The 24,571-nt window shown below is 50.0% G+C and overlaps 2 protein-coding genes across 3 annotated transcripts in view; both read left to right on the plus strand.

Moving 5' to 3' along the window:
* BCL6B (BCL6B transcription repressor) lies at positions 1-23,900 on the plus strand. Of its 2 annotated transcripts, XR_014504348.1 has the most exons (10): positions 1-138; positions 3,550-3,721; positions 6,497-6,718; positions 8,375-8,794; positions 10,651-10,760; positions 12,518-12,709; positions 15,226-15,356; positions 16,461-16,598; positions 20,188-22,146; positions 23,042-23,900. XR_014504348.1 is itself a non-coding variant. In XM_083410442.1 (9 exons), exons 2-9 carry the CDS (start codon positions 3,555-3,557, stop codon positions 20,317-20,319), a joined length of 1,512 nt encoding a protein of 503 aa, XP_083266568.1. In that variant the 5' UTR covers positions 1-192; positions 3,550-3,554; the 3' UTR covers positions 20,320-20,616. The 2 variants fall into 2 exon arrangements, 1 of the variants encoding a protein (XP_083266568.1); XM_083410442.1 differs by lacking the exon at positions 23,042-23,900 and having other exon boundaries at positions 1-192; positions 20,188-20,616.
* LOC310663011 (monocarboxylate transporter 13-like) overlaps positions 1-24,571 on the plus strand; it is a 129,191-nt gene that overhangs the window by 26,471 nt on the left and 78,149 nt on the right. The gene's annotated exons all lie outside the window — the stretch shown is intronic.

A 24,571-nucleotide genomic window follows, 5' to 3' on the forward strand; every position in this document is an offset into this window, starting at 1 on the left:
GGCTGGTTCTCGGGGCGCCGCGGCTTCAGGGGGGGGGTGAAAGGGGGTTCAGCTGGCTTTCTGGCCCCCTCCCCACCTGAAGCGGGCAGGGACAGCACCTTGCAGGCGGCTCCAAGACAGACCCTGCGGGACAGGGCGGTAAGCGCTCAAAACCAGGCGTTCCCAAGGACGCGCAAAAGGGGTGAAGGGCAGGTGGGGTTTTTTTTCCGGGGGGGGGGAGAGAAACGGGGTTCAAGAAGGAGAGGCTATCCGTGGCTACTACCACTAGGCAAGAGGGCTATGATCTGCGCCGTCCCCTGTCGGAGGCAGTAAATGCGTCTGGATAATAGTCGCTGCGGGGAGAGTTTCTGGTGCGCGCGGGTCCCGGTTGCGGGTTTCTCTGTCGTGGATACCAGCTTGGCCCACCTTGAAAAGAGGGTGGGGGGGGGGGGCCTGGATTAGTCCAGGGTCTTCTTAGGTTCTTAGCAGCGGGCTGGGAGGAAATGGGACCCCTGCGGGTGGTTGGGGGGGGGGGGAGGCGGCGGTCTCGGTTTCCACGGTCTCATGCGCTCGCCTTGCGCTTTTCTCCCCCAAAGGCGCAGAACGGCATCTCTGCATCATCGCGCAGGTAAAGGACACTCCGTTAAAAATAAAAATGTATTTGGAACACAGTGGTACCTCGGCTTAAGTGCTTAATTCGTTCCGGAGGTCTGTTCTTAACCTGAAACTGTTCTTACCCTGAAGCACCACTTTAGCTAATGGGGCCTCCTGCTGCCGCTGCGCCGCCGGAGCACGATTTCTGTTCTCATCCTGAAGCAAAGTTCTTAACCCGAGGTACTATTTCTGGGTTAGCCGAGTCTGTAACCTGAAGCGTATGTAACCTGAAGCGTATGTAACCCGAGGCACCACTGTATCAATATAAATTTATATTTGTGACATGAAATGAAAATGATTTCAAAAAATCAAATCAAAATCCTGGGAAATGTAGTTTCCCCCTCGGGGTGCGATGATTCCAAGGAGCTTTGGAGAGCTACAGTTCCCAGGACTCTTAAGGGCTTTGAACGCATAGTGCGTGGGCAAATCTGAAATCCCGTTGAGGTTTAAAAACCCTGGGAACTGAAGTTGAAGCCTTCCGCAGCGCTACAATTCCCAGCACCCTTTAATCAACTTCAGCGCCCGAGATTCTCTTGAGGAGAAGGAAACGGGCTTCGGATGTACGGCGCGTACGCACCCGACCGGGAGAGACCTGAGTTCGAATCCCCACCCGGCCGTGAAGCTCCCTGTCACTGGCTCTCCGCTTCACCTGCCTCGCAGGGTTGTCATGGTGGTTAAATGAGGGGGGGGGGGTAAAGAACCGTGCGCGCCCCTTTGTGCAAACTGGAGAAAAAGGCGAAATTTAAATGCAATCGGTTGATCCATCAAAATATTTGCAGGTGCCTTGAATCCCGACTCGGGAAGAAGGCAGGATATAAATGCATTAAATAAATACAACAGATTTGGCGCAGGGAACTTTGGATCGTGGGAACTAGGGACTCCAGATTTGGTGCAAGGGATCGTGGGAACTAGGGACTCCGGTTTCCCGTGACTTCTTGGAGCTGCGTGCGGCCGCGTAAGGCAGGGCGCCAGGACTTCTGCGTTCTTCAACAAATGAATGGCGGGAGGATCAAAGAGGCGGCAGGCAGCCAGGACTCCTGGGTTCCCCCCTCCGGCTCTGAGCTAAGTCCCTGGCATGGCAAGGCTGTCCTGTGTGCGGTGGACTCCCCTTTGATGGATGTCTCTAAACAGAGCTCAGGTGGCCATCTGTCAGGGATTCTTCAGCTATGATCCTTGCATTGCAGGGGGGTGGGCTAGATGGCCGCTGGGTACCCCTTCCGACTCTCGAGTTCTCTATATGACTCCAGGACAGCCGAGCTCATGGCAGCTCAGTCGGCAGAGTGTGAGGCGCTCTCTCTCTCTCTCTCATCCCTTCGTGTTTTACATGAACGAAACTATCAGTAAACCATTGTTACGTCCATCAAAACTTATTTACACTGCTAGATTTATCTTAATGCTACCAGCATTTTTAGGGACGCGGGTGGCGCTGTGGGTTAAACCACAGAGCCTAGGACTTGCCGATCAGAAGGTCGGCGGTTCGAATCCCTGCAATGACGGGGTGAGCTCCCGTTGCTCGGTCCCAGCTCCTGCCTACCTAGCAGTTCGAAAGCACACCAGTGCAAGTAGATAAATAGGTACCGCTCCAGCGGGAAGGTAAACGGCGTTTCCGTGCGCTGCTCTGGTTCGCCAGAAGCGGCTTAGTCATGCTGGCCACATGACCCGGAAGCTGTACGCCGGCTCCCTCGGCCAGTAAAGCGAGATGAGCGCCGCAACCCCAGAGTCGGCCATGACTGGACCTAATGGTCAGGGGACCCTTTACCTTTACCTTTTTACCAGCATTTTTAAAGGAACACAATTTTCACCCATATATTCAGTAAACGTTTTCCAATCTTCTCTAAACGTACGTTCTTCTTGTTCTCTTATTCTATATGTTAAATCTGCAATTGCGTGTATTCCGTCAGTTTAAGTTGCCATTCTTCTTTGCTTGGGACCTCGCTCGTTTTCCATTTTGGGGCTAACAAAACACAGGCCGCAGTAGTGGCGTACATAAATAGTCTTTTTTGACCCCCTCTGAATTATCCCCAGCAAAGAGGACTCTGTGGGGTTTTTTTTGGAAAGGTACTTTTAAACATTTTTTTTCAATTCATTATATATCATTTCCCAATACTCTTTTACCCTTTTACAAATCCACCACATGTGATAAAAGGTAACCTCATTACATCTCCAGTACTTACCCGATTATGACTTAAACATTTTAGCAAGTCTACTCAGAGTTAAATACCATCTATAAATCATTTTCAGGTAGATCTCCTTCAGTGAATAACATGCTGTGAACTTCAAATCACTCTTCCAAAGTTTTTCCCAGAGATTCAAATCTATATATTTTTTGTGTGTGTATTTTGTGTGTGTGTGTGTGTGTGTGTGTGTGGATCTCTCTCTCTCTCTCTAATTTTTGTGATCTTTTAGGTTTTCTGCTTTTGGTGTAACTGCATATGCTTTTAATTTCTTTTCTTTCTTTTCTTTTTATAGATCATCTTTATTGCATTAAAAAAATTTAAAAATGAGAACAAATTAATCCTTACACCCACTTGTACCAAAAAGAATACGACACATAAAAGAAAATATAAAAAGTGGAAAGGAAGAAAAAAATACTTGTCAAGTTCACAATGTTATTTAAGGAGTACAAACCATCGTTTAAATATTCGATACACAAAATTCATAGCAACACATTACCTTCATATTCTCTCTTTCTTTCCCCCCGCCTTTTACCATCGCATTCTTCCTATTCCTCTAAACTGGTTTGAGTCCCTTGTGTCTTAACCGACTTCCCTCTATAATATTATGTCCAATATTTATTGCTTAGCAGAGTGGGGGGCTCTTAATCTCAGGGCTGCGGGTTCGAGTTCTGCAGCGGCGGGTTGGGCTAGATGACCTCTGGTGGTCTCCCTGATTCTAAGGCTCTTCCCGCTTCCGCAGGCGCGATGGCCGGGCCACGCGACCAGAGCGACGTGCGCGAGTTCACGCGCCACTCCGGAGACGTCCTGATGAACCTGAACGAGCTCCGGAAAAGGCACTTCCTCACGGACGTCACCTTGCGAGTGGGGGGCTGCCCCCTGCAGGCCCACAAAGCCGTCCTCACCGCCTGCAGGTGAGCGTCCCACCCTACTCGTGTGTGTCTGTGCCACGCGTGGCCAAGGGGGTCCGCAGGAGGGCAGCGGCGGCTTGTGAAAGCGCAAGAGGGAGCGACAAGAACATGTGGCTGAGAAGCGCTTGGTTCAGTGCCGGATTTGAGACCTTGGGCTTAATGCTCAGAGATGGGACATTAGCCAGCTGTGTGGTTAACATTTATCCAATGAAACTAGGGACACCCTATTCCATGGTAATTAGGGATGCGGGTGGCGCTGTGGGTTAAACCACAGAGCCTAGGACTTGCCGATCAGAAGGTCGGCGGTTCGAATCCCCGCAATGACGGGGTGAGCTCCCGTTGCTCGGTCCCTGCTCCTGCCAACCTAGCAGTTCAAAAGAACGTCAAAGTGCAAGTAGATAAATAGGTACCACTCTGGCGGGAAGGTAAACGGCGTTTCCGTGCGCTGCTCTGGTTCGCCAGAAGTGGCTTAGTCCTGCTGGCCACATGACCCGGAAGCTGTATGCCGGCTCCCTCGGCCAATAAAGCGAGATGAGCATCACAACCCCAGAGTCGGCCACGACTGGACCTAATGGTCAGGGGTCCCTTTACCTTTTAAACAAGCTATAGCTTAGGGCAGGGGTCCAGTCCACTGTGCCTCAGACCTTGTAGGGAGCTGGACTGTATTTTGGGGGGGAAAGAAAAAGAACGAATTCCTATGCCCCACAAATTCCTATGGGACGCAGGTGGCACTGTGGGTAAAACCTCAGCGCCTAGGACTTGCCGATCACATAATAATAATAATAATAATAATAATAATAATAATAATAATAATTTATTATTTATACCCCGCCCATCTGGCTGGGTTTCCCCAGCCACTCTGGGCGGCTTCCAAAAGAATATTAAAATACTGTGATACATCAAACATTAAAAGCTTCCCTAAACAGGGCTGCCTTCAGATGTCTTCTAAAAGTCTGGTAGTTGTTGTTCTCTTTGACATCTGGTGGGAGGGCGTTCCACAGGGAGGGCGCCACTACCGAGAAGGCCCTCTGCCTGGTTCCCTGTAACTTGGCTTCTCACAGTGAGGGAACCGCCAAAAGGCCCTCGGTGCTAGACCTCAGTGTCCGGGTAGAGCGATGGGGGTGGAGACGCTCCTTCAGGTATACTGGACCGAGGCCGTTTAGGGTCGGCAGTTCGAATCCCCGCGGCGGGGTGCACTCCCATCGTTTGGTCCCAGCGCCTGTCAACCTAGCAGTTCGAAAGCACCTCCGGGTGCAAGTAGATAAATAGGGACCGCTTACCAGCGGGAAGGTAAACGGCGTTCCGTGTGCTGCCCTGGCTCGCCAGATGCAGTTTGTCACGCTCTCCACGTGACCCGGAAGTGTCTGCGGACAGCTCTGGCTCCTGGCCTATAGAGTGAGATGAGCGCACAACCCTAGAGTCTGGCAAGACTGGCCCGTACGGGCAGGGGTACCTTTACCTTTACCTTACAAATAACCCAGAGATGCATTTTAAATAAAAGGACACATTCTACTCAGGTAAAAACACGCTGATTCCCGGACCGTCCGTGGGCCGGATTGAGAAGGCGATTGGGCTGGATCCGGCCCCCGGGCCTTAGTTTGCCTCCCCATGCTATAAAGTGTCTGGAAACCAATCCCGATGAGGGACAGTTGAAGGAGTTGAGTGTGTTACCCTAGAAAAGAGGAGACTTAGAGGAGAGGCGATTGGGCCGGATCCGGCCCCCGGGCCTTAGTTTGCCTACCCATGGCTTAGGGCCCCACTCTCTTGGGGGGCCCACAAAAAATTAAAAAGGGTGGGGGAGCTGGATTTCCAAAATACAAGATACAAAACAAATAAAATAAAACCTACCTACAGCAACAGTGTTTTGTGTTTAGGCTCCTATGAAGCTCACAATGGAAATTATCATTGACTTTGGATTTCAACAGTGGTGTCACATAGTTATAACACACATATAACGTTATAAGTTGACTAGTGTAGCTGAGTCCCCGGTCAGATGGGCCGGCTACAAATAATAAAATTATTATTATTATCATTATTCTTATTCTTATTAGCCACTCATCTGACTGGGTTGGCCCAGCCACTCTGGGCGGCTTCCAGCACAATATGAAAGTATTCGTATCAGGATTACGCAGCTGAGCCATGTGGGAAAACCCAGTTGCTGTGTTGTCCTGGGAACAGCAAGGGTCTCGTTTTGATGTTTTATCACATTATTATTATTATTATTATTATTATTATTATTATTATTAATTATTCTGTTGGGAGCCATCCAGAGTGGCTGGGGAAACCCAGCCAGATTGGTGGGTATAAATAAATTATTATTATTATTATTATTATTATTATTATTATTATTTAATTATTATTAATTATTATTATTATTATGCTGTTGCAAGCCATCCAGAGTGGCTGGGAAAACCCAGCCAGATTGGCAGGGTATAAATAATAAATTATTATTATTATTATTATTATTATTATTATTATTATGCTGTTGCAAGCCATCCAGAGTGGCTGGGGAAACCCAGCCAGATTGGCAGGGTATAAATTATTATTATTATTATTATTATTCACAAATCCTAACCGCGGTGCCCCAGAACCACGGTCTTGCAAAGGAAACCATGGTTTGCCCTATGTGAATGCCCCACATCCCGTCATAGAACATGGCCGCAACTAGAGCATGCTGGGAACTGCGGTCCCTTCTCCTCCGCTTGCGGGAGCAATGCATGCTGGGACTTGCGGTCCTCTTGCCCTGACCCCTCTCCTCCTTCTCTGTGCCCTTTGCAGCGGGTTTTTCTACTCCATCTTCCTGGGCCAGGGGGGCCACGAGGTCAGTGTGCTCACCTTGCCCAGTTCCATCGAGCCCGCCGGCTTCCAGGTGCTCCTCGACTTCATGTACACGTCTCGCCTGGTCCTCACGCCGGGCACGGTGCCCGCAGTCCTGGCGGCCGCCTCTTACCTGCAGATGGAGCACGTGGTGGAGAGCTGCCATCGCTTCATTCAGGCCAGGTACGCGGGTGGGGAGGGCAAGAGGGGTGCCCCCAGAGAACATAGCTGTCAACCGTCCCTTATTTGGCGGGACAGTCCCTTATCCCAGTGCCGTGTCCCGCTGCTGTCCCTTATTGATGACGTCCCTTAAATTTCCCGGGTTTCAAAGGAAGCAGCTCCTCTCCCTCCCTCCCTGCCGGCCAGGGAGGAGGGAGGCTCCAACTGTGTTGCTTGGCTGCGTTGCTCACCCAATAAGGAGTCTGAGAACGACTGGGGGGTGGAGCTTGCATGCCTTGTGCCAATCAAATCGGCCGCCTTGCCTGGGGACTCGCCTTTGCTCAGCGCTTCCCAGCGGAGAGGGGACGGTGGTTTTCCTTGCTGCATCCCCTTTGCCGGGTTGCTGCGCTGTGGGAACCGCCGCTTGAGGCTTCGTTTGGCTGCTGGCTGGGCTTTCTGCCTTTGGCTCAGAAGCTGAACATACCTGTGCCCAGAAAATCCCTTATTTTGGCTGCTGATCCCTTATTTTTGAGGCTGCTGGTCACTTATTTTCGAGGCTGCTGTTCCCTTATTTTCAAATCTGACAGCTATGCCAGAGAACAAACCACAGAGAAATGGGCTGGAAGATTCGAGGCAGGCCCAGCGAAGCACTTTTTCAGGCAGAGAACTGCGGAACTCCCTGCCACATGAGGCAGCGGCCACGGCCAACTTGGATGGCTTTGAAAGAGGACTGGACTAATTCGAAAAGGCTATGGGGGGGCGGGATATTAGGCAGAACGGCTGTTCTCTGCCTCCATTATCAGAGGCAGCAAGTGCTTCTGAGTCCCAGTTGATGGAAAACACAGAAAGGGAGCGAGGTCTTGTGTTCAAATCCTCCCTGGGGGTTGCTCATCGTGGGAATCTGGTTGGCCGCTGTGAGAGCAAGACGCTGCCGGACCAGAGAGGGGCCAGTGAAATCAAACGTGGGTGTGAAATTCATCAAAATATAAGCACTCCACCGTTCTTAAAACATATCTAGTACTCTTGCCTAAGGAAATAAGCTCTGAGAAGGTGCTAGGACCAGTCTGGATAGTTAGCCTTGGTGAAGACTTGACGTTTTTATCCCCCCAAAAGTTTTTGATTGAGTTTCCACTGAAATGAGGCTGCATTTTAATGTTTCAATGTTGTATTTTAATCTTGTTTTTTAAGTTGTATTTCAATCAATTGTTTTTATATTTGGTGTTAGCTGCCCTGAGCCCGGTCTTGGCTGGGGAGGGCGGGGTATAAATGAAATTTATTATTATTATTATTATTATTATTATTATTATTATTATTATTATTGAAGCAGACCGGAGAAGGGCCCTTCTGCGTCTTAATGGCAGCTGTGGAAATTTGGCAAGATGACAACAAAGGCTTCTTTAATTCAGAAGCCCAATCCCACTTCTCTGGTTCAGGGCAGACAAAGCATTTTTTCCACGCAGCCCAGTGGAACTCACTGCCACAGGACGGCTTCAAAAGAGGTTCAGGCAGATACACGGAGCAGCCAGCTATTGAAGGCAACTAGCCAGAATGGCTAAGCTCTGCCGGCGCAGTTGGGGGGCGGCAAATGCTTCTGAATAATCCCAGTTGCTGGAAATCAAAGGTCCTGTGTTCAAATTCTGCCTGTGGGTTTGAATCTGATTTTCTTCTGTTCTTACGCAGCTACGACCGGGTGACTTTCTTCCTGACCCCCCCAGCGCCCACCTTCCTCCGCCACAGACCCCTGGAAGACGCCGGGGGGTCCCTCGCCCCCAGTTTCCCAAGGCAGGGCCAAGAAGAACCCCCCACCGTCGCCGGGGCCTCCGGCTGCCCTCTGCCCGCTCCCTACTGCCTGAAGGACAAAGATTTGGGGTCTGCGATGTCGCCAGGGGCCGGGGACCAGTCCCCCCCGGGGCAGCCGGCCTCCCCCCGCGAGTCCAGCGGCTGCGCCCCCCCAGGCACGGACCCCAAAACCTGCCACTGGAAGAAGTATCGCTTCATCGTCCTCAACTCCATGCTGCGTGAGGGTAGGCTGGACCCCCCCGAATCGCACGGCCAGGCCGGCCGGGATGGAGACCCCGGGGACGCAAGCCGCCTTCACAGGTCAGGGAGCCAGTGGGGGCTTTACAGATGGACTGCGGCCTGCATGTTGGGAAAATGGTGTTTAGTTTCCTCTTGGGGGCGTAGGACAGTGGGCGGAGGTCAGCTGGGTGCAGTATAAGCTAAACAAGCTCTAGCTCAGGGCCCCACTCATTTGGGAGCTCCCCCAAAATTTAAAGGGATAAAAAAACTGGATGTACATTTCCAAAATTTAAGATACGGTTCCGCCGCTGCGAGAGGCCAAGTTACAGGGAACCAGGCAGAGGGCCTTCTCGGTGGTGGCTCCCGGCCTGTGGAACGCCCTCCCACCAGATGTAAATGTCAAATTATCTGACTTTTAGAAGACATCTGAAGGCAGCCCTGTCTAGGGAAGCTTTTAATGTTTAATAGGTTATTGTATTTTAGTGTTCTGTTGGAAGCCGCCCAGAGTGGCTGGGGAAACCCAGCCAGATGGGTGGGGTATAAATAAGAAATTATTACAGTGGTACCTCGGGTTAAGTACTTAATTTGTTCCGGAGGTCCATACTTAACCTGAAACTGTTCTTAACCTGAAGCACCACTTTAGCTAATGGGGTGCTGCTGCGCCTGCTGTGAGACCTGTGATGAAAGGCTGTGAAAATCCCTGAAACGAGAAGGAATCGACTAGAAATATTATCTTATAGAATTAAACTAAATAACAAAAATCAAAAAGTTTAAGCCTTAACGGGATGCCGGCTACAAATCTCGTTTCACTGGACTATTCAGTTTCCTCAGAAGGAAATCGAGAAATCGTAAACCTTAATTGATTTTAAACAAATTTAAGAACAGGGCTGGAACGCTCCCCTGAGTTTACAAGAAAAGGTTTGAAAACCTAAGTGGCAAGTTTTAGACATGTTGTTGTTGTTTAGTCGTTTAGTTGTGTCCGCCTCTTCGTGAGCCCCTGGACCAGAGCATGCCAGGCCCTCCTGTCTTCCACTGCCTCCTGCAGTTTCGTCAAACTCATGCTGGTAGCTTCGAGAACACTGTCCCACCATCTCGTCCTCCGTCGTCCCCTTCTCCTTGCGCCCTCCATCTTTCCCAGCATCAGGGTCTTTTCCAGGGAGTCTTCTCTTCTCCTGAGGTGGCCAAAGTCTTGGAGCCTCAGCTTCAGGATCTGTCCTTCCAGTGAGCACTCAGGGCTGATTTCCTTCAGAATGGAGAGGTTTGATCTTCTTGCAGTCCATGGGACTCTCAAGAGTCTCCTCCAGCACCAGAATTCAAAAGCATCCATTCTTCGGCGATCAGCCTTCTTTATGGTCCAGCTCTCACTTCCATACATCACTACCGGGAAAACCATAGCTTTAACTAGACGGACCTTTGTTGGCATGGTGATAGCACAAATTCAAAGAAAGGAATACAAGATAAGCTGTTTTAGATTTTAAAACAAACTCAAGAACAGGGCTGAAACGCTCCTTTGGTCTAGATGTTACTGCTGATGTTAAAGACTTATTTCTAGTCGATTACAGTGGTAAGTACTTAATTCGTTCCAGAGGTCCGTACTTAAACTGAAACTGTTCTTAACCTGAAGCACCACTTTAGCTAATGGGGCCTTCTGCTGCCGCCGGAGCACGATTTCTGTTCTCATCCTGAAGCAAAGTTCTTAACCTGAAGCACTATTTCTGGGTTAGCGAAGTCTGTAACCTGAAGTGTATGTAACCTGAAGCGTATGTAACCTGAGGTACCACTGTACTTCTCGTTTCAGGGATTTTCACACTATTTCATTTGTTTTGTGTAATTTCTCGGTTCTTTGTCTTTTTTCAACTGTGATGAAAGACTGGCTATAAATAGGAAGGACATTTTCTGCCTGGCTCTGACCCTTCCTTCCTTCCGCTCTTGCCCAGGCTGCCATCCTCTCAGCCCCACTGCTCCGCCTGCAACCAGCCAGCCCCCCTGCTTTGCTCCCACCCTCCAGAGGACGCTTCCATGGGGCAGGGAGACCCCTGTGGTTCTGGTGAGTATTAAAGGGGCGGATTCTGTTTCTCTCTTTTCCAATCTGCCCCCGTAGGAACCGAACCCGGACCCTGTGGTCGCCATCGGGCGCCTGTCTACGTGTGTCCCCTCCTTGGGAGGGCCGGAGGGCCGCAACACGAGGACGGGGCCTTTTTGGTGGTGGCTCCCCGCTTGTGGAACGCTGTCCTCAGGGAGGCTTGCCTGGCGCCGTCATTAGACATTTCTTTTCTGCCAGGTTTTGGGCTTTGAATTATCTGTAGCCTCCTTGAATGGGTGGGATGTTTCAACCCTGCTTTTTTCCAAAGCGAGATTGCAGAGGGCCTTCTCGGTGGTGGCGCCCGCCCTGTGGAACGCCCTCCTGTCAGATGTCAAGGAAATAAACAGCTGTCAGACTTTTAGAAGACATCTGAAGGCAGGAAGTTTTGAATGTTTGATGTTTTATCATGTTTTTAATATCCTGTTGGAAGCTGCCCAGAGTGGCAGGGTATAAGTATTTAATAATAATAATAATAATAATAATAATTAGTTTTCCTCCTGTGCTGGTTCTAACATATGCCTCTGTCCTTTTATACGTTGTAAGTTGCTCTGAGTTCCTCTGGTTATAAAAAAAAGTGACTGATAAGTTTTGTTTTGTTTTTTAATTTTTTTAAATTCATTTTTCTTTTTCATTCATTACATACATCTTAAATTCTTAACATTTACTGTATATTCCTCCCTCCCCTCCAGGGCTTCCTCCAACTTCCGCTTCTGGTTTGTTTCTGTTTTCACCCACTTTGCTATCACTTAAAAGTTATTAATAACGTAACACCTAAAAACATAAAAATAAAAGTAAACACACCATCATATTTCACTTATCTTCTAAACATTTTCTAATGTTGATAATGTAAATGTTTGTTTAAATCCTGTTAAATCTATTGACTTTCTTTGTTTCTGAAAATATACCGTATTTTTTGCTCTATAAGACTCACGTTTTCCCTCCTAAAAAGTAAGGGGAAATGTGTGTGCGTCTTATGGAGCGAATGCAGGCTGCACAGCTATCCCAGAAGCCAGAACAGCAAAAGGGATTCCTGCTTTCACTGCGCAGCGATCCCTCTTGCTGTTCTGGCTTCTGAGATTCAGAATATTTTTTTTCTTGTTTTCCTCCTCCAAAAACTAGGTGCGTCTTGTGGTCTGGTGCGTCTTATAGAGCGAAAAATATGGTAATATAATATGAGTGGTTCCCAATCTTTTTCAAAGTCTCTGTTGCCTTTTTCTCTTCGTCTCTCTGTCATTTTTGCCGGTTCTGCATAGTTCATCAGCTTCTCTTGCCATTGTTCTTTAGTGACTGATAAATTTAATCAATGAATAAGTCTCCATCTCTCCGCATCAGTTTGCAATTTGTTTATTTTTCACGGGTCTCGTGAAAACCCACCAGGATCTTAGTGCGAATTTCTCGCAACGTACACAAGGTGGAACGCCGTTTTGCCTTGTTTTCACATTTTTGGCAGAGCGATGTTGCATATCGCAACACCTTTTTAACATTAATAATAATAATAGATGAGTCAGTTGGTTAAAGCATGGTGCTGATAACGCCAAGTTGCGGGTTCGAATTCCGTACGATATTCCTGAATTGCAGCGGGTTGGACTAGATGACCCCCTAACCCTAACCTCTTGCAACTCTACAATTCCATGAGTCTATGAAAAAGGGATTTTGGGGCAGAGAGTGTGTTTTTGCACGGACTGGGCAAGCCCAAACGCCTCGCGCTTGTGACTCCACAGGGGCTGGCCCTTACGACTGCAGTGCCTGCGACTTAGGATACCTGGAGGAAGATGAAGAAGAGGGGGGAGGAGGAGGAAGGAGCCCCCCAGCCTCAGGAAGCACCTTCGAGGACAAGCCCTACAAATGCCATTTCTGCAACTCAACCTTCCGCTACAAAGGGAACCTAGCAAGCCACAGATCTCTGCATACCGGTTGGTTTTGCTTTACTTTGAACCAGTGGCGTAGCGTGGGTTGTCAGCACCCGGGGCAAGGCAAGTAATTTGCGCCCCCCCCCCCGCTGCACTGTCCCTCCCCCAGATAGTCCCTCACTCTCTCTCCGCACCGCACCGCACGCCTGGCACCCTCCCCTCCACAGTGGGCGGCGACCCGGCGGCTCGGATCGGATTCGCACAGCCAGCACTGCAGCGAGAGAGAGTGAGTGAGCCAGGTAGGGGCAGAGAGCTGCGAGTGCGAGCGCCCCCCCCCCCAGATGTTGCGCCCGGTGCGGCCGGCCCCCCCTGCACCCCCCACGCTACGCCACTGCTTTGAACAATGTCTAAACTGGGCTTTCATCCAGAACATGGGCTCCGGGCCGGCGCATATAAAACTCAAATGTCTATACAGTGGATGACGGGTTGCGAATGTGATCCATGCGGGAGGCACGTCCGCAACCCGCAGCGGCACGTCTGCGCACGTGCGGGTTGCGATTCGGTGTTTCTGCGCATGCGCAAAGTGCGATTTAGCGCTTCTGCGCATGTGCAACTGCCGAAACCCGGAAGTAACCCGTTCCAGTACTTCCAGGTTTCGGCGGCCCGGGTGGCGCTGTGGGTAAAACCTCAGCGCCTAGGGCTTGCCGATCGCATGGTCGGTGGTTCGAATCCCCGCGGCGGGGTGAGCTCCCGTTGCTCGGTCCCAGCGCCTGCCAACCTAGCAGTTCGAAAGCACACCAGTGCAAGTAGATAAATAGGTACCAGTCCGGCGGGAAGGTAAATGGTGTTTCCGTGTGCTGCACTGGCTCGCCAGATGCAGCTTGTCACGCTGGCCACGTGACCCGGAAGTGTCTGCGGACAGCGCTGGCCCCCAGCCTCTTAAGTGAGATGGGCGCACAACCCTAGAGTCGGACACGACTGGCCCGTACGGGCAGGGGTACCTTTACCTTAACCCGAAAAAACACAACCTGAAGCGTCTGTAACCCGAGGTATGACTGTATATCTATACAGAGTTGTTCCACCGGGCCTTTGGTCAGGGCCCAGCCTGATTCCCTCCTCTGGCAACCTGCACAGAATTTTGCTTAACGGTTGCCATTAATTTGATTTTAATTAATTTTTATATTGAAATGTTTTTAGAATGTTGGGTTATTTGATTGTTTGATTATTTGATTGTTGTTAGCTGCCCTGAGCCCGGCTTCGGCTGGGGAGGGCGGGATATAAATAAAATTTATTATTATTATTATTATATTGATATGGATAATCAAACAATAAATTAAACTTCAACAGGGATAAATGTCAGGTTCTGCACTTAGGCAGGAAGAACCAGAATGACAAATATAAGATGGCGGACACCTGGCTTACTAGCAGTACATGCGGCCTAGGAACCTCGTACCTACGGGACTGCCTTTCCTGGTATGCCCCACGGAGGACCTACCGTATTTTTCAACCTATAGGACGCACTTTCCCCCCTCCAAAAATGAAGCGGAAATGTGTGTGCGCCCCATGGAGCGAATGCAGGCTTTCGCTGAAGCCTGGAGAGCGAGGGGGGTCGATGCGCACCGACCCCTCTCGCTCTCCAGGCTTCAGGATGCTATCCACAAGCCTTGGGAGCCTGCGGGAGTTCCCACCGGGCTCTCAAGGCTTGCGCATAGCAGCCTGTTCTGGGGGCTGGGGTCGGCTGGGGGGGGGGGGGAATAAATTAAAAAAAATTATTTGGGCCGGTGCGCCCTATGGGGCGAAAAATACGGTAAATAACAACACTTTGGAAGTCCCGAGCCCCAGGGGCAGGGCCTTTTCAGCTCTGGCCCCGGCCTGGTGGAACACCCGGCAAAAGAAGCTAATGGTATTCTAATCTGCATCCGCAGAAGTCTAGTGCCCAGATCAAGGGAAGGAATAGTTCCGCTCTTCTCTTCCTTGGTTAGAGCCCACCTGGAGTCCACTGTCCAGTTTGGGACACCACCATTTAAGGATATTGACATGCTGTAAGGTGTGCCGAGGAGGGTGAAGAAGATGGTCAAAGGTCTGGAAACAAAGCCATATGAGGAATGGTTGAAGTAACGGGGTATGTTTAGCCAGGAGAAGAGGAAACATGAAAGCCATTTTCAAATATCTGAAGGGCTGTCCCATGGAGGAGGAAGCAAGCTTGTTTTCTCCTGCTCTGGAGAGTAGGACTCGAACCCATGACTTCAAGTTCCAAGAAAGGAGATTCCGACGAAACATTAGGCAGAACTTTCTGACAGTAAGGGCTGTTCGACAGGGGAACAGACTCCCTCAAAAGGTCATGGACTCTCCTTCCTTGGAGGTTTTTAAGCAGAGGTTGGACGGCCATCTGTCAGGGATGCTTTAGTTGAGATGCCTGCATCGCAGGGGGTTAGGCTGGATGACCTCTGGGGGTCCCTTCCAGGAGTCTATTCAGAATGGGGAGATGGAGTCCCCTATCGGTGGGTGAGGGGGGCATTCAGAATAGTGTGACCGGCCCCTGAAGCCTCACCTGTGCCACTGCTACCTGTCACGCTTAGGAGAGAAGCCGTACCACTGCGGGATTTGCGGCGCCCAGTTCAACCGCCCGGCGAATCTCAAGACTCACCTGCGTATTCACTCCGGGGAGAAGCCCTACAAGTGTGAGACCTGCGGATCTCGTTTTGTGCAGGTAAAAAAAAGGGGGGAATACCTGGCAGGGGCGGGAGGACTTCCTGGTCCTGAATGGGGCAAGTGTGTCCCTGAAGGACCAGGTGCGCAGCCTGGGAGTCATTTTGGACTCACCGCTGTCCATGGAGGCGCAGGTCAGTTCTGTGTCCAGGGAGCAGTTTATCAGCTCCATCTGGTACGCAGGATGAGACCCCACCTGCCCGCAGACTGTCTCGCCAGAGTGACCTACATTGGCTCCCGGTACGTTTCCGAGCACAATTCAAAGTGTTGGTGCTGACCTTTAAAGCCCTAAACGGCCTCAGTCCAGTATACCTGAAGGAGGGTCTCCACCCCCATCGTTCTGCCCAGACACTGAGGTCCAGCTCCGAGGGCCTTCTGGCGGTTCCCTCCCTGCGAGAAGTGAGGTTACAGGGAACCAGGCAGAGGGCCTTCTCAGTGGTGGCGCCCGGCCTGTGGAACTCCCTCCCACCAGATGTCAAAGAGAAAAACAACTACCAAACTTTTAGAAGACATCTGAAGGCAGCCCTGTTTAGGGAAGCTTTAATGTTTAATAGGTTATTGTATAACCTATTAAACCAAGCCAGATGGGCGGGGTAAAGGTAAAGGTACACCTGCCCGTACGGGCCAGTCGTGTCCGACTCTAGGGTTGTGCGCCCATCTCACTTAAGAGGCCGGGGGCCAGCGCTGTCCGGAGACACGTCCGGGTCACGTGGCCAGCGTGACGAAGCTGCTCTGGCGAGCCAGCACCAGCGCAGCACACGGAAACGCCGTTTACCTTCCCGCTATAAAGCGGTACCTATTTATCTACTTAGGGGTGCTTTCGAATTGCTAGGTTGGCAGGAGCAGGGACCGAACAACGGGAGCTCACCCCGTCGCGGGGATTCGAACCGCCGACCATGCGATCGGCAAGCCCTAGGCTCTGTGGTTTAACCCACAGCGCCACCCGCTGAAATTGAGGTTTTAAGTTTCAAACAGACTCAAAAACAGGGATGAGGAGCTCCTGGCTGCTGATGTTAAAGAATGCGCTATCCTGGAGGCTGAAGTAATGCAGTGGTAGAACCACAGAGCTGTCCACCCACCGGTCATTCCTCCGTCCTTCTCCCAGGTCGCTCACTTGAGAGCCCATGTCCTGATCCACACCGGGGAGAAGCCCTACCCCTGCGGGACGTGCGGGACTCGATTTCGGCACCTCCAGACCCTGAAGAGCCACCTCCGTATCCACACAGGAGAGAAGCCTTATCATGTGAGTGGAGAGGGAGCTTTTTCATGGTGTGTTTGGTGTGGCGGATGAGAAACGGGTCTTGGTGACCAGGGGCGTAGGAAGGGGGGGCGGGGGCATGCGGGGGGGGGACAAATTATCAAGGAACAATCACTGCCATACTAGGTAAAGGTAAAGGTACCCCTGCCCGTACGGGCGTCTTGACAGACTCTAGGGTTGTGCGCCCATCTCACTCAAGAGGCCAGGGGCCAGCGCTGTCCGAAGACACTTCCGGGTCACGTGGCCAGCGTGACAAGCTGCATCTGATGAGCCAGCGCAGCACACAGAACGCCGTTTACCTTCCCGCTAGTAAGCGGTCCCTATTTATCTACTTGCACCCAGGGGTGCTTTCGAACTGCTAGGTTGGCAGGCGCTGGGACCGAACAACGGGAGCGCACCCCACCGCGGGGATTCGAAACGCCGACCTTTTGATCGGCAAGCCCTAGGCGCTGAGGCTTTTACCCACAGCGCCACCCGGGTCCCTACTGCCCTACTAGGGTGGTTCATATTTTTTTTATTAAATGTCTGCTCCAAAGGCCTTATCTTACTGCAGTAGGGATTATATAGCTATATATGAAATTTCATGCATATCAGTTAATCTCTTGACCCTCCTCCATGATGTTATGGTAAAATCTGGGTGCGAGGCTGCTCTGCCCCCCAGCTCGTCAGACTAAGTCCGCAGGTCCCTGCGGAGGAAAATGAGCTCAGCCGGAGACAGGAGCAAACTGCAGAAGATCCATGTTTATTGCGCAACAGGTTCAAGGCGAGATTGAACAGCGAGAAAGGGGTGACATGAACTTTTAAAACTTCCCTCTGTGTCCCAGAATACAGTGCAAAATACATCCCAGTTACATCATGAATACATTAAGGAGAGGTTGGGTTACACAGATTACATCATGAATATATTAAGAAGAGGTTGGGTTACACAGGATTAACATATGGAGGAGGGAGGGGGGAATAAGCAGAGCTGGAGATATGCGCAGATAAGCACATCCTGAGTACCTGATGAGAAGACAATGGTCCATGTTTGCATGGTCTGCCACCTGGCCTTGCCCGGAGGAAAGGCTTGGCAGAGTGATTTGACAGGACTAGGGTCTTGACACCTTGCTTGAGGGATGATGGAGGACAGGGGAGGTGTCATGGAGTCCTAGAGAAATTGAGCAAATTGGCACGTTGATTTTCTATGAATTTTATAGATTTTAGTCCCTTTTGACATTGACAATTGGAAATAAATGGATATATTGTAGCGAAGAAGGAGGTGAAGAAGACATGCCCCCCCCCTTCCGTATCAATGACAATACATTGGACGCTCGGGTTGGGAACGTGATCCATGCGGGATGCATGTTCGCAACCGCAGCATTCACAATCCGCATCTGCGCATGCGCAGGTTGCTATTTGGCGCGTCTGCACATGAGCAAAGCGCAATTTAGCGCTTCTGCGCATGCGCGGCCGCCGAAACCTGAAAGTAAACCATTCCGGTACTTCTGGGTTTCAGTGGTCCGTAACCTGAAAAAAACACAACCTGAAGTATCTGTAAGCGGAGGTACGAGTGTAGCTGTTTACTTAGCCGTTTTCCTACGCCGTGAAGGCTGAAATTTCAATTTAGTGGAGCACTAAGGGTGTCAAATCAAATCAAATTTTATTAAACGGTCACAGACCAGATTAACTCGTACAGCTAGTCAGCGAAACATAACACCAGAGAAAACAAAGAACAGTTTCAGTACAGATTAGGCCATAACAGCAATTTAAAATTAGGCAGCATGAGTAGAATTAAGTATTTGCCTGCATATTGACTTTGGAAAGCTCTTGTTTCCTGCGCCTAATAGCGGCTACGCAGAATTTGGCAACATTGATCGTAATTTCAGGAACCTTATCTTCTACCAAGGCTCTCATACGTTGGAGTTCTGATTCATTTTTAAGCTTTTGTAGAACTGGGGCAATAAAGGTCAGGCGTAGATCCTCGTAGTAACTACAGTGCAGCAATACATGCAGACTTGTTTCCACTTCCGATGAGCCACATGGGCCATCACGTGACTCATATGGTTTGCCTTCATATCTGTCATTCTCCCTCTTTGTTCTGCCTTGGCCAGACCCCACCTGGAGTCCTGTGTCCAGTTCTGGGCAACACAATTTAAGGAGGGTGTTGACAAGTTGGAAGGTGTGCAGAGGACGGCAACCAAGACTATAAAGCAAACGTTTTCAGCAGGGGGCCGGTCCACACAACTTGCGGGGGGCCAGACTGTATTTTGGAAAAAATAATAATGAACTAATTCCTATGCCCCACAAATAACCCAGAGATGCATTTTGAACTCGGGCCTCCCCAGCCTTACTTTGATACTTTAACCACTGCACCACGCTGCCTTTCCAGTGTTTTCTTTCGCCATAGAGATGTAAGGAGGGAGGTGTACCGCTCTGCTCATGAGCAGGTAGCCTGAGTTTCAGCGGGAAATTCAGCTGAGCACTGCTGTTATCCCCTCCAGGTGTTTCAGACTACAACTCCCAGCATGGCCGTACGACCCTGGGGCTGATGGGAGTTGTAGACTGACGCAGCCGAATAATAATTTTTTATATATATATATATATATATATATATATATATACATACACACATACATATATACAGTGGTACCCCGCAAGACGAATGCCTCGCAAGACGGAAAACCCGCTAGACGAAAGGGTTTTCTGTTTTTCAATGCGCTTCGCAGGACGAATTTCTCTATGGGCTTGCTTCGCAAGACGAAAATGTCTTGCGATTCTTGCAATTTTTTTCCGCTCCCCAACCCCTTTTTCTAAGGCACTAAGCTGCTAATAGCCTTTTAGCAGCTAATCCGCTAATCCCTTAAGCCTTTAATAGCCTTTAATAGCCGCTAATAGCGCTAATCCGCTAATAGGGTTGCTTCGCAAGACGAAAAAACCGCTAGACGTAGAGACTCACGGAACGGATTCTTTTCGTCTTGCGAGGCACCACTGTATATATATATCCCACCATTCCCGGTTCAGAAAACCGGGCTCAGGGTGGCTAACAACAAATTTAAAACACTTAATTGTAGAAGCAGCATAAAATACAGTATAAAAACATGAATAACAATAAAATTCAAAGTTCAGAAACCAATTTGGGGAAAATCCATCTAATAAGTATTAGTCACCAGGGTTAGCTGGCTGAATTAGTCCTACTTGAGACAGCGAGGAGGTCAAGGGAGAATTAGCTGTGGGGTCTCAGAGAGGGTGATCTTCATAAAAGGGGAGGGGGAGGGAAAAGAAGGGAAATAAAAGATCAGGCTGAATTCAAATTAAAGGCCAGGCGGAATAGCTCTGTCTTACAGGCCCGGCGGAAGGAAGTTCAATCCTGCAGGGCCCTGGTCTCATGGGACAGAGTGTTCCACCAGGTCGGAGCCACCACTGAGAAGGCCCTGGCCCTGGTGGAGGATAGTCTGGCTTCCTTAGGGCCCGGGACCCCTAAACTATGGCTATTCATGGACCTTAAGGTCCTCTGTCGGGCACCGGGTTGGGGAAAGCCGCCCTGCAGCACTCTGGGACATAGGCGCCCGCCTTGACACCTGTCTTCTCTTCACAGTGTGAGAAATGTGACGTCCGCTTCCGCCACAAGAGCCAGCTGCGGCTGCACCTGCGGCAAAAACACGGCGCCATCACCAACACGAAGATCCGCTACAAAGTCCTCGAAGGCCCTTACGCCGGTCTCTGCTGAGCAGGGAGCGTGTTGCGCGGTTTCAGCCGGATCCACAAATCCGCTGACCGGCGGATTCTGCGCTCAGGTATCTGCGTGGAATCTCCCCTATCCTGCACCTGAGAGCTGGACCTTTTCGGTGTCTGAAACTCAGAATATCCGACGCCCTAAATGGCGCGCGTCACATTCTTGCATAGCTGTCAACTTTTCTCGCGAGGAATCCTATTCGGAATAAGGGAGTTTTAAAAAAGGAAAGCATTGGCAGCTATGAATTCTGGGTGACTGCATTTTTCCATTATTTAAAGAGGTTCCTGCAAAGAATTATATATAAAAAAAGAACCATTCAGACGTCTGCCGGATCCAAACCCTGAAATTTAGATAATTCGGCGAGTTTCGAATGTTTAAATTGAGAGCTAATTATTATTCAGAATCAGGGTGGGGGAGATATTGAGCAAACATTCTTGGTTCATGCCCCCAACTCCCAAGATATAAACCCACTAAGGCGCTACTCCCCTCTTGGGGGTTAGAGAAGAAACCCCAAAAGCTGATGTACGGCTCTGCAGGCAGAGCTGTGATAGTAAAAGCAGAATTTCCAAGCCACGTCTAGTCTCTTGCCTTCTTTGTTTATATGTTCCTTTTCGCGTCGCCTGGGAAGCGGCGCAAAAATTCGGTGCTCGGAGGGGGAGAGGTGTAAGGCAGGCGAGAAAGTCTGCGAATTAGGAGCAGAAAAAGCTGTTTGCCTGCTATACACCTCTTGGGCTGCATAAATGCACTGTCCCTTTAAAGCACACCAAAGGGTTCTGGGAACTGTAGTTTGCTGAGGCCGCGAGGAGTTAAAAACTACAGCGCCCAGAATTATTTGGGGGAAAATTTGCTTCCGATGTGCTTTATGGGGCAGCCTTAATACCACACGGTGTAATTTGTTAGGGGCTGCTGGGAGCTGTAGCGTGGCTCATTAGCAACGATCAAACCCTGAACAAACTAGAGTTCCCTCCCATAATTCACTGGAGGGGGGCCACGGCGCTGGATCCCCAAGATCCTTTGGGGACTGTGGATTCCCAGAATCCTCTGGGGCACATTCAGCCCAGTACTTGACCCCCTTAACCAGCAGAGTCTCTCAGGCAGACTTTTCCCTGCTCCTGGCAGCCGGAGATTCGAACCCAGAACCTTCTGCGTGCAAAGCAGGGGTCCCTGCTACTGACCCCCCACCCTAGCTATGGACTCTGCTTTTCTCCTCCACAGGACATAAGCTAGAGTTAAGAGGAGTTTATTAGAATCCTTGTTTGACTTCATTTTGTTGTTTTTTTAACGTTATGCGTAGTGTACTTTGCTCTTTGTAAATGTGTTATTTTGCTGGCCAAATCTGTCTTGTCTGTTCCTATTGTGCTCCATTGTTATTCTTGATTATTATTATTATTATTGCTGCTGCTGTTTCCTTCCTTCTTCCGACTGCGATGCCGCTTTGTTCGCCAATCTTCCTCTTAACATCGAAGAGAAGTTGCGGGTTGCGTGGGCCGATTCCACCTCGTACCATTACAGCGCGGTGCTATACCACTTTAAACAGCCACGGCTTCCCCCAGAGAATCATGGGAACTGTAGTTTGTTCATGGTGCCGAGAGGGGAGCCTTCTATTCCCTCCACAGAGCAACAGTTCCCAGAATTCCCTGGGAGGTGGGATTGACTCTCATGGGAATCCTGGGAGCTATAGTTTGCTAAGAGTGTTGAGGGGAGACCCCCCCTGCCCCTCGTAGTACTATAGTTCCCAGAGTGCTTTAACCATCAATCCCTCTTCCCGGGGGATTCTGGGAATTGTGCCTCTGCAGGGGGGGGGGCGGCGGATAAGGCAGGGTCCCATATTTCATAGAATCATAGAGTTGGAAGAGACCACCAGGGCCATCGAGTCCAACCCCCTGCCAAGCAGGAAACACCATCAGAGCACTCCTGACATATGGTTGTCAAGCCTCTGCTTAAAGACCTCCAAAGAAGGAGACTCCACCACACTCCTTGGCAGCAAATTCCACTGTCAAACAGCTCTTACTGTCAGGAAGTTCTTCCTAATGTTTAGGTGGAATCTTCTTTCTTGTAGTTTGGATCCATTGCTCCGTGTCCGCTTCTCTGGAGCAGCAGAAAACAACCTTTCTCCCTCCTCTAGGTGACATCCTTCTATATATTTGAACATGGCTATCCTATCACTCCTTAACCTCCTCTTCTCCAGGCTAAACATGCCCAGCTCCCTTAGCCGTTCCTCATAAGGCATCGCTTCCAGGCCTTTGACCATTTTGGTTGCCCTCCTCTGGACACGTTCCAGTTTGTCAGTGTCCTTCTTGAACTGTGGTGCCCAGAACTGGACACAGTACTCCAGGTGAGGTCTGACCAGAGCAGAATACAGTGGCATTATAACTTCCCTTGATCTAGATGCTATACTCCTATTGATGCAGCCCAGAATTGCATTGGCTTTTTTAGCTGCCGCGTCACACTGTCGGCTCATGTCAAGTTTGTGGTCAACCAAGACTCCTAGATCCTTTTCACATGTACTGCTCTCAAGCCAGGTGTCACCCATCTTGTATTTGTGCCTCTCATTTTTTTTGCCCAAGTGCAATACTTTACATTTCTCCCTGTTAAAGTTCATCTTGTTTGTTTTGGCCCAGTTCTCTAATCTGTCAAGGTCGTTTTGAAGTGTGATCCTGTCCTCTGGGGTGTTAGCCACCCCTCCCAGTTTGGTGTCATCTGCAAATTTGATCAGGATGCCTATTTCAAGAAGTAAAAATCTGGACACAAAAAGCTTTTTTAAAGGAAAGTCGTTGAGCCCAGATTTGCCTGGACACTTAATTTCGTCATTGGAATCCCGGGTGTATGGCCTTCTCAGCACCCTTGGGTGTCAGTTCCCATAATTCCTTGGGGGAAGCGCCAGCTGTTTAAAGTGGAATCAAAGCGCTTTGAAAGGATGGTGCGGACGAAGCCATATGCAGAGAACCTTATCCGGAATTGGGCCTGGGGAAGGGGGACACAGTGAGTTCTGGAACCTCAGCCTAAGAACTTTCCAGAAGTTTCTAGAAGAGGTCTGGAACCTCAGAAAGAGAGGAAAAAGCTAATGAACAATAGGAAATGCCTTGAAAAAGCACCAGCCTGCCTCCTCCAGATTTTGCTTTTTCCTTTTTCTTTGCATGCATGCATCAGTTTTCAGGAAATGAGGCGATTTCCATTTTTAAAGGGAGTTAATAGGAAAAGGAAGGAAGGTTCTGTGTTGACATGGGGCTGAAGACGACACCCCTCCCCAAAGTGGAAAATGAATGTCGGTGCTTGATCCCCAAAGACCTGGGTTCGAAAGGTGCGCTTTTTGAAGGCGCCCTGGTGTCTGGGCAAAGGGGCATGTCGTGGAATTGTGGCTTTCAATGCCAGGAATTGGATCAATCGGGCTGGTTCCCTTTTGGTCTGGGTAAAGTTTGGAAGGGGGGGGGGCAGAAAGATACAAGGGTCTGTCTGGGTTTTGAAATATATCTATATGTATTTATTCACGCACGCCTGCAACAAAACAATCTCTTTGTAAGGTCGCCAAACTTTATATCCTTGCGTTGTTTCAATAAAAGCTAAAGTTGTCCGGCGATCGTTCGTCGTTTCTCGAACATCTTGAATGGGGACTTTAAAATAAAAAAACCTGTCTTGTTGGGTAGGCCATATGTAAAGGTAAAGGTACCCCTGACCGTACGGGCCAGTCTTGACAGACTCTAGGGTTGTGCGCCCATCTCGCTTAAGAGGCCGGGGGCCAGCGCTGTCCAGAGACACTTCCGGGTCACGTGGCCAGCGTGACAAAGCCGCATCTGGCGAGCCAGAGCCACACACGGAAACGCCGTTTAACTTCCCACTAGTAAGCGGTCCCTATTTATCTACTTGCCCCTGAGGGTGCTTTCGAACTGCTAGGTTGGCAGGCGCTGGGACCGAGCAACGGGAGCGCACCTCGCCGCGGGGATTCGAACCGCCGACCTTTCGATCGGCAAGCCCTAGGCGCTGAGGCTTTTACCCACAGCGCCACCTGCGTCCCACAGGCCATATATATATGACCTTAAATTATTATTTCAACAATGAGGGTACCTGAGCGGCCAGCTAAGGCCATTTTCTTGCGAAGAAACTTTTTGGACTGGTTCAGCAACTGCCTCTCTTAGATGCTGGCTTAGAACGTATGTCAGAGGCCGCTGGATGAGGCCCATGGCCTCAATGAGAGACCCACAAGCAGGATCCGGTCAGAAGAACCCTCTCTCCTTCCTGCGGTTCCCAG

This window comes from Podarcis tiliguerta, assembly GCF_965153285.1.
Source record: "Podarcis tiliguerta genome assembly, chromosome: 13".
In the NCBI taxonomy this organism is placed as follows: domain Eukaryota; kingdom Metazoa; phylum Chordata; class Lepidosauria; order Squamata; family Lacertidae; genus Podarcis; species Podarcis tiliguerta.